The sequence below is a fragment of the Brachionichthys hirsutus genome, chromosome 4 (genome assembly GCF_040956055.1).
Source record: "Brachionichthys hirsutus isolate HB-005 chromosome 4, CSIRO-AGI_Bhir_v1, whole genome shotgun sequence".
Classification (NCBI taxonomy): domain Eukaryota; kingdom Metazoa; phylum Chordata; class Actinopteri; order Lophiiformes; family Brachionichthyidae; genus Brachionichthys; species Brachionichthys hirsutus.
The window spans coordinates 7,444,980-7,454,925 of record NC_090900.1 but is presented as its reverse complement, the minus strand read 5'-3'; the positions used below and the strand labels follow the sequence as shown (position 1 = coordinate 7,454,925).

Sequence of the window (9,946 nt, the reverse complement as noted above, 5' to 3'; positions counted from 1 at the left end):
CTCTCTGAGCCGCTATTGCTCCTCAGTGGGCTGCAAACTCCAAAATGACTTTAACCCTTCAAATTACAGTTTGATCTTGACATGGAACAAATGAAGATCATTTCAAATAGAAATGTTAATATATTTTGACAAAATGTCTTATTTTGCTTTTGATAGATGAAACAAATATTGAAGTGTTCGACTTTTTAAAGACTGCCTAAAGAAATTAGAATGATTTGAAAAATTGTAAGCATGAACGATAGAAAACTAAAAACATCAGTGCCTTTCACTAAGTATAGATAATTTTTCACACAATTGCCAATTTAAATACATTAACTTTTATATACAAATCGTTAAATCCTACTTAGAATTTCGAACATATCTTCTGAAAATTGTAGTATCACTCGAAATGTTGTGAGAGAATCGAGATGTAGACTAAACAGTAGTACGTTAGTGTCTTGGCAGTATCTAATCATTAGCCAATATTGCCCTCTAGTGTTTGGAGATTGTTTTATCTTCTATTGACCCGAAGCTTTTGTGGCGTTTTTGTGTGTAGTTTGAATTCCTCGCTTTTACGTCAGACCTTGTTTTGTCAGGTCGCAGTGTGTAACTTGGATGTAGGCTGGGACTGTTTTTGCACTTTGAGATGTAGCTTTGCTTGAGTGACAATGTGATTGTTATTTAATATGCTATTTATTATTTTTGTATAGTGACTCCAGACTTTTCATATGGTTAATAAACAAATATTTGTCATGCAATTATTCTATTATTATTATTATTATTATTATTATTAATAATTTTGTTGTTTATTTATTTTGTTGTTATGTTGAACCCTAGTTTTACATTCCAGATTTTATTTTACTGCAAGAAATTAATGTTGCACTTAAAGTATGTTGATAGTTAAAAAAAGAAATGTAGCATTTGAATGACCAGACATAGTTTTCTGTATTGCTGATATGATAAAACATAGATGTCTTGCATGCACACAGCAGCTGCATGTTGTGCATGTCTGACTGGAGGCTTTCTGTACCTTCTCCCTCTACTTTCCTGTGTCGATATTGTCTCTGTAGCCATCGGCAATTACACGTATTTTGGCACTCTAATCTGGCACATGTATCTCTTAGTGTACCTCACAAAGTCATGCATAATCTTGTGGCTAGGCCATCTGAAAAACAAACTGTTGTTATGCAGTAGCAGTTGTGAAAATTATGCAGAACATTCCTCATAAAACCGTTGAGTTCCAGATTAAACGGAGGAAATGGTTTTAGGCTTTGCTTTTGAAAAACCTGTACTTTGCACTGCATCTGTATTCCTGGCTGTCTATTTAACATGCAGGTTTTGTATTGTAATATTTCCTTTGTGTGTTTGTTGCATTTTTCACATGTGTATGCATGGGAAATAAATTGAACATGCCTTATGTGCTCCTTGAACAGTGTGGTAATTTCATTAATATTGTGTATCTCAAGGTTTGATTCCTCTTCCAGCTCTGGAGCACAATCTCACAGTAAAACACGGTAGATATGTCTGAGGTCAGTTCACAGTTGCAGCACTGTTTAGTTTTGCAGACATTTGATATGCTGCTGAAGTCGAAGTCTAATGTATGGAAGTGAAATTCCAGCTCACGGTTCTTAGCTGCATGTCTACCCCTCACTTTCTCTGTCCAAATTCCCTAAAGGAATGAAATGCAGACCTAAGTGAGTATTTGTATTTGTTCATGATAATAGATATGTGACAAGTCTATTTAATCTGTATATTACACATTAGTAAGAGTAGTTATAACATTATAAGGTCATAAAGTAGGGTTACAGACAAGACATTTGTAAACTGAGTCCTCCATGCAACTGTTTGTTAGCCATCCCCTTGATTCTTCGCTCACTAATCACTTGATTAAATGCTGCCGACACCCTCTGTCTTGACAGTGTTGCTGTAAATGACACCAAAGCCTCCACAATAACGAACCATGTAACAGAGGCTTTCCTGCCACCCTGTGTTCAGGAATGCATTGCCTCTTTTATCACCACTAAAGTCTTGTGGACTTTACCTGTGATCAATTATTAACTCCGGCAAGAAGGTTATGTTTTGACAGTGTTTTCTTGTTTTATTTGTTTGTTTGTTTGCAGGATTACGGAAAAAATGCTGGATGGATCTTGATGAAAAACAATCTGAGGATGGGTCTTGATCTAACTTAACTCAGAGTTCTAATTCATTCATATATTCTAGGATGCTGGAAGACTTTTGAAAACCAAGTGAGTTCCAGACTTGGTGTGAAAGGCTTTGCAAGGTTATTTAGTCATTGTGCAAAATATTGTCAATACAATATGCCAAGTATTCAGTGGTGTGGGATGTGCGCTCAGTTTTAGTGCTGATAAAAGGTGCCAGTAACAGACTGTAAACATTTATCTCTCTTGGCACTGAATAGGGCTGATGATACTGTAGAGAGATAAAGTGACCTTGAGTCACAATTGGAGCAGACTATTTGGGCCTATGAAAAAAATGCTCAATAGAAATTTAAACTCAATATTTTTGTTTCTAAGATGCCCAGGATGCTGTGCTAAAGAAAATAAGTTTGTATATTCAAGTGTGATACTTGTAGCTAGACATAAACAAATTTGTGTAATACAGAGTACTCTGTGGCTGAAATATGAGTCACTCGACTTTGGACACTGAAATGTTTTATATGACTATTTTTATGATGATATGATGTGTGTGTGTGTGGAGGTGACCAGACATGATGACTGACAGTAGAAAGCGGATTTTCTGCCCGTTGCCCATTCAGAGGCTAATCCTCAGCCTGTCGTTATATTGCTCCCCGCCTACCCCCCCCCATCTCTCTTCCTCCATCTGCTCTCACTCTCCTGTTTGAGCCTCTCTGGACTGAGCTGTGGAACGTACAAACACACTCTTCAAACAGACCTCAGGTGAGTGACGAGCTCTCCTTCCGTGCCTCCCAGTTCTTGGTCTTGCAGCTGTTTTCTGTCTGTGTTTTCCAGCATTCATATGTTAGACACTTTCCCTGTGACAGCAGCGATCGAGATTGGCTTCCACTGGTTTTGTTTTAAAAACAAACAAACAAACTAAAAAGAATAAAGGTAGGAGATCCTGAAATAAGTATTTCTTTCACTGCAAGTGATTGAACAACAATCTAATTAAGATTAATGACTGGGACTTCCGGTTTGGTGAGCATGTGAAGGCAGCGTTGTCTCTGTCCCGCAGCAATAATTTTAAATTACTACTTTTCCCTCAGTATTTCAATCCAGCGAGATTAGAATTGATAACATTAGAACCTTGAGCACGTTAGCGAAATGTCCAAGGCAGCAAGAGCGGCTAAGAAGGCTGGGGAGGACAGTCAGTGACGTGCAGTCAGTGGAGGCAGGTGAGGCACAGCCTCACCTGTCATCATATAAAATCATATAAAAATCATGTATTTGTATTATTAAAAATAATATAAAAATCATATAATATATAATATAACATCAGTGATATTATATTGTATATTTTATGATTTTTTTATTTTTAATAATACAATTAGTGCGTCACGTGTTCTTGTGCTCAGCGGCATTAAAATACTGCAGAATGAGGCCATGTGTAATACGGCCTCCAGCCGATAGGAGACCAGTGAGTGATTCAGCGCACTCATCAGCTGATCCGCTCGTTCGAGACGGGCTTGTATACACGGAAGCGCTGGCTGTCTGGATGTCTGGACATCAAGCAAGAACCCGTGTTTTCTGCTTTTCCTGCCTTCTTTTCTCAACTTCTGACGATGTCTGGACTCGGACGGGATATTGCGACATGAAGAATTTACCGAGAAGCCTCCAAACACGAGCAGCGACCGCGCGTATTCATGGTCAAATTGCGGGACCGATTCGAGCAGAACCGCGGCGGACTGGGCCTGACAGAGTCCATTGGATGTGAACGAGTGTTCTGTAACGTTCTGGAGAACATAAGCTGTCAAATGAAGCCCAGCTTTTCCTCCATCGCTGGCATATCTCTGCAGTTCTGTTCCGCTCTCTCTCTCTCTCGCTCTCTCTCTCTCTCTCTCCGCAGCCCCAGCTGGACGGGGACACACCCCCTCATCCCATCTCAGAACATGTGTTTAACAGGTTAAACATCAGTTAAACTTTAACTGATCAACACACGCATCCACACACATTCAACGCTGCACGCACACTGATACGCAGAGTTGAATAATTTCATTAAATCTTTTGTAAATATGGAGACTATGTGTGGCCTCTCCTTTTTGTCATAAACTGCCGGCTGGGGAGGTTTCTCTGTAGGGCCCTTGTATGTGGTCTTGTCTGAACCTGCCCTCCTGTGCTAGTCTGCCAGTGGCAGATAACTGCCCCTCTTTCAAGAATTATTCAGACACTGTGGCACAACAAATCTGCTTGACTGACCAAGGAGTAGGTGTGACCGGTGATTATGTCACCGAAACAAAAACAATAATGTCCTGGCGGGATGTCTGTTCTGACTCTCAGGTATATGGTTGGAAGTGTTTTATGTTGTTGTGGTTGTTTATGTTTTTCAGCGTTGGGCGGGGTTCTGCAGTCAGCTGACTGAGGGGACGGACGCGGAGTCGGGGCATTGGATCAATTGTTCAGTGATCTGTTGGTAATGCCTCAGGGTTTAGGTCGAGGGAGACTGCGCAGTCAAAACATTAGATAGATCGATTGTTCGGTAATCGGTTAGAAATGCCTCAGGGTCTAGGTAGGGGGAGGCGCGCGCTCTCTTCCTGATTCAAAAGAAACAGTGAACGACAAAGCTGTGTCGCGCTTTATTTCACTCTTTCTCACGACTATTCCCTTTGTTTAAGGTAACGAATGTACACAAAGCACGTTGGCAGTAGTTTACTCTGTGTTATGGGGATGTTCACTGAAAGTAATTATACATTTCGTTTTGTTAGAATTGCTGAAAATGTACTTATGACGGGAGACGATGTAAACGCTTTAGACCGCGCCCATATTACACTGTTCCCGCCATTTGATTCACCATGTAAGCTAGCTACCGTCATTAATACTGCAAGATAAGATAAATAATAATTTATTATTTAATTGTCTGTGTGGCCGTAAGCAATGGGTTAAATGTATATTGTATATGATGCTTAATGGAATGATTTGAGTAGGATAATGTATGAAAGCAGGTAATGCTGATGCAATGTTAATTAATTACCAGTGAGTTCTGTATGTGTTATGATGTTGATGTAAAGATTCAAAAGAAACAGTGAACGACAAAGCTGTGTCGCGCTTTATTTCACTCTTTCTCACGACTATTCCCTTTGTTTAAGGGCTTAACATAGGCAGCTATTCGGAGTCGTCTTGTTTACATAATCAGATACTGACACTTGTGTGAATGTATGTATAATGTATTTTTTTTATTTATTTTTTCAGTTTTTTGTTTTTGTTTTTTATCCTTGTTTGTTTGCTTTTGAGATTACCACTGTTATTATTATCACGTGTACGAGTATTGTTCATACTTGTTTATCTCTAGTCTACTATATTGGGGGGTGGGTGGGTGTTCATTTGGTTGTTTGTTTAAAAAAGAAAAAATGTAACTGTACGTTTGCACTTTATGTCTGACTTGCATTTGATAAATAAAACGTATTATTTTGTCCTTTGACGTCTCAGCAGGTAAAGATCCAGATTACTTAACCATGGCGATCCATTTCACCCATTTGATCTCTGGTCGTAAAGCAGCAGTGATGTTGGCCAGCCTTGGAGCTGGGGCTCTGGCAACGGGATATTTCCTCAGTGACAGCACTGCTGCAGTCGAGAGGAAGAGGCTCTACCCATCCAGGTACATGTCAATGTCTACAAATGACATTGAATGTCCTTGCAAAAGCACCTTTGAAATGTGTTTTCATGTATGGCAAAATTGCAAGGAACCTAACCAAAGTACATATTGATTAAGAGTGATGTACAATGTGTACATTTTACAATAGACTAAACCAGCAGTGCTACTCAAACTGAAAGTCGTTAATCCAACACATATGCTGACATTTTATTTTTTTTACAGTGCAGATTTCCCTGATCTGAGGAAGCACAGCAACTGCATGGCGAAGGCCCTGACGCCAAGCATTTACGCACAGCTGAGGGACAAGACAACCCCCAACAACTGGACCTTGGACCAATGCATCCAGACCGGGGTGGACAACCCTGGACACCCCTTCATCAAGACTGTGGGGATGGTGGCTGGAGACGAGGAGAGCTATGAGGTTGGAATGTTTGCATTGAGTTTTATGTGCATGTGGTTCTTAAATCATTAAAACGTGTTTGATCTTTCCCAACAGGTGTTTGCTGAGCTCTTTAACCCTGTGATCAAGGATAGACACAACGGGTATGACCCTCGGGTGATGAAGCACCCCACAGACCTGGATGCTTCCAAGGTTTCACTCCTACCTCCTTAGTCTTGTGAGCGGCACTTTGTCCAGCCGTCCACTCTTTCACACACTAACACTCTCCCTCAGATCACCTCAGGAATGTTCGATGAGCAGTACGTGTTGTCGACTCGCATCCGCACTGGCCGTAGCATCCGTGGTCTGAGTCTTCCTCCCGCCTGTACGCGGTCGGAGCGCCGTGAGGTAGAGCGTGTGGTTGTGATGGCTCTGTCCGGCTTGAAGGGAGACCTGGCCGGTCGTCACTACAGCCTGGGAGAGATGTCTGACAAAGAGCAACAAGTGCTGATTGATGTTAGTGCATAATCCCCTTCCCAAACCCAAACTCTATTCAGTAATCATTATTGTACTTTCGTAAAGATATTTGGATCTGACCCCCTTTTCTCTCTTTTGTCTATTTACTGGCCAATCAGGACCACTTCCTCTTTGATAAACCCGTGTCACCTCTGCTCACGGCTGCTGGGATGGCCAGAGACTGGCCTGATGCTCGTGGGATCTGGTAAGGCCACAAGAAATTATATGTGGAATAATGCCATCAATTAGACTCACTTTAAATTACAAGTCAGTCAGTTTTTCATACGTTTTGTAGTAATTCAAATTCTTCCAAAAGGTTTATTGTGTGTTAACACACGAAACTCCTCCAGACTAAAGCCTAAAGGTCACTATATCTTTGTTTGGATGAATTAATCATTTAATAATCCCTTTCACACTGTTCAAACAAATGCAAACCTCTTTTCTGATGCACTCTTCTTCCTTTTTGGCCATAACTCTAACGAGTTACTAACGAAATAGTGTTGTTCCAATCTCCTCCTCTTCCCATATTTGACCAAGATTTACTTTCAAAATGATTTAACTGTGTCAGAGCTGCATTAACATGATCATTACCCTGTATTGAGTTGAATTACCGGTAAGCGGTGTTGATGGTCTCAGGCACAACAACGAGAAGAACTTTTTAATCTGGATCAATGAGGAGGACCACACAAGGATCATATCCATGGAGAAAGGAGGAAACATGAAGAGAGTGTTTGAAAGGTTCTGCAGAGGTCTGAATCAGGTATCCACATCATTTTAGTATACCGCCATTTACCAGTTATTTAAAACAAGTTCAGTAGTTTCCCAATAGACTGATTGTGTCCATAATTTTATCTTAAGTGATTAAATCAAAACTGATGATACTGAACAAAATGTTACATCCAAAATAAAGGATCCATAACTGCTAAAATGTAAGCAGTTGTTTGATACAATTGTCTTTGTGTGTTCAGGTGGAGCATCTGATTCAGGAGAGAGGCTGGGAGTTCATGTGGAACGAGCATCTGGGCTACATCCTCACCTGTCCCTCGAACCTCGGCACTGGGCTCAGGGCCGGGGTGCACATTCGCCTGCCAAACCTCAGCAGGGTAATGCATTAAAAGCACCAGCAGTGACAGCTCCTTCCCCTTAGTTCTATCTAATAAATATATTCATCATCATCATCAGTTGCCATGCTTTAAAATATATATTTATTGTATGTGACATTATGATTCAGGATCCTCGCTTCAAAAAGCTCCTGGAAAACTTGAGGCTACAAAAGAGAGGCACAGGAGGCGTCGACACGGATTCCACTGGTGATATCGTTGACATCTCCAATCTCGACCGCCTGGGCAAGTCAGAGGTAAAAACTTTAAGAAGGAGGTGACCTCTGAGGTAAAAGCAGAAAGGAGCAGCAGGCAAAAAAAAAGAAAAGTGGCCGAGTCAGACGGAGGAGGCAGACATCTCGACAGGTGTGGGCTGTGAATAACCAAACCCCCTGCTGTTCTTTAATCTGTAATCCGGGCAGGGATGTGCCTTCTGAGGTTAAAAGACTTCTCTTTCCTGGGCTGAGCCATTCATGTTCCACACTCGGGCTGAGATAAAGGCCCCCAACAAGGCCTCCTGTTAAAGGTTACGGATGATTAAGGTCAGGGTTATGGCTGTGGATGGAGTCGACCAATTACACCCAAGCAGAGAAGGTCCAGCCTGAAAGGATGCATAGAAGTCTGAACATGTCTGAATTCCAGCCCCAACCAATTAGTAGACAACATGCAACAGAGAGACAAGCTGAATCTTAACTTTATGTACACAGACAGAGGGGGTTGATTCTCACCTATATGCCAGCTTAATAAATGTGGCCGTTGTTAAACTACTCAGGCACGAGTTAGGACATGTTTCCTCATTACCTGGATCATAATATAAACTAGAATAGAGAATACTACTGTATTTCAAGAAAAGCTGCTGCACACCTTTGATCTTCAGAAGTAATTAATCACCGAAGTTATAACATCAATAAAACTGTGACATTTACTGGAAATCCTCCGATGCAGCTAATTATAGGAGCATATGATCCAAAAGCAATGCAACAATGCACAAAATGATCACGTTGACATGCCATGTATCCACAGGTGGAGCTGGTACAGTTAGTCATCGATGGAGTAAACTACCTGATTGAAAGTGAGAAGAGGTTGGAAAAGGGACAAGACATCAAGATCCCCGCCCCCATCTCTCACTTCAGGAAGTGAACATCAGCTCTGATGGGCGTCAACAACGCTGGTGGCTGAAATCTAGATCTTACAATATATTTATGTCATGTACAGAACTGCTATAACTGACATGTACATAAATTCCATATTTTAATAAAGCTTCTTGATGAATTGCGTTGAGTTATTGGCAGGTATTTGCTGAGAGGAGCAACAACATTCATTTACTTTAGAGCAGTAGTTACTATAAGTGCAGCTTTCTTTTTATATTCCACTGCATCTCAGAGTTTCTATTCCATTTTACAGTTGCAGTTACCACATAAAGAAATATGTGGAATGCTTTTCAATGTCTGCTAAATATTGCAGGAACTTTTCTTTTTTCTATTACATGTGGCATAAGGTGCTCTTGATATAATATTTTCACCCTGTCAGTAACAGCCCATAGATGTCCATAAATTATGTTATATGTAATACAACATATTGAGAGATGTATAAAGGTATTCAGCACATGAAGAAATGGAGGGGCAAAAAGGCATAGAAAGCCAAGACACCGGCTGAAATCTATCAGTCAATCGAAAGCAGTCCTGCATCTTGTCAGTGGAAATTTAGTCTCAACTGATGGCCTATAAAAATCTGCCTCGTTGGCAAGGTGTCACCCCAGAAACATCTCATGGTGGGCAAAAGCAAAGTCTGTCAAGACCTTCACAGCCTTATTGTTGTAAAACATACTGGTCACAGAAGAATTTCTATATATAAAGGCTTCAACTTGCGTAATTGTGTTCTGTTACAGTCTTCTATGGTTTGACTAATTTCACTGAAGTGGACGATACTTCCATTTCTGCTTGTGAATAAAAATACCAAATCCTATTTAATAACTGTAAAAGCACTTGGAAATATCAGGAAACACAACAACTCCAGAACATTTGACGGGAAAGAGTTGCCTATCACTAAATTGACCAGTAAACAGATACGGAACAAGATAATGAAACAGCTAAATTAGGTCACACGGAAAAGAAACCACCTGAGACTGACTCAGGCTTCACCCCTCGCTTCTGTCAGTCAGACAGAGAGGTTGTTCTCAGCCCCT

General features: G+C 40.7%; 1 protein-coding gene across 1 annotated transcript; it reads left to right on the top strand.

The window, feature by feature from the left end:
• Positions 1–4,723: 4,723 nt before the first annotated feature.
• On the top strand, positions 4,724–8,992 carry LOC137892997 (creatine kinase U-type, mitochondrial-like). The gene is made up of 10 exons (XM_068738423.1): positions 4,724–4,789; positions 5,601–5,769; positions 5,989–6,187; positions 6,263–6,358; positions 6,440–6,661; positions 6,781–6,866; positions 7,298–7,421; positions 7,630–7,764; positions 7,893–8,018; positions 8,785–8,992. Exons 2-10 carry the CDS (start codon positions 5,627–5,629, stop codon positions 8,899–8,901), a joined length of 1,248 nt encoding a protein of 415 aa, XP_068594524.1. The 5' UTR covers positions 4,724–4,789; positions 5,601–5,626; the 3' UTR covers positions 8,902–8,992.
• Positions 8,993–9,946: the final 954 nt, after the last annotated feature.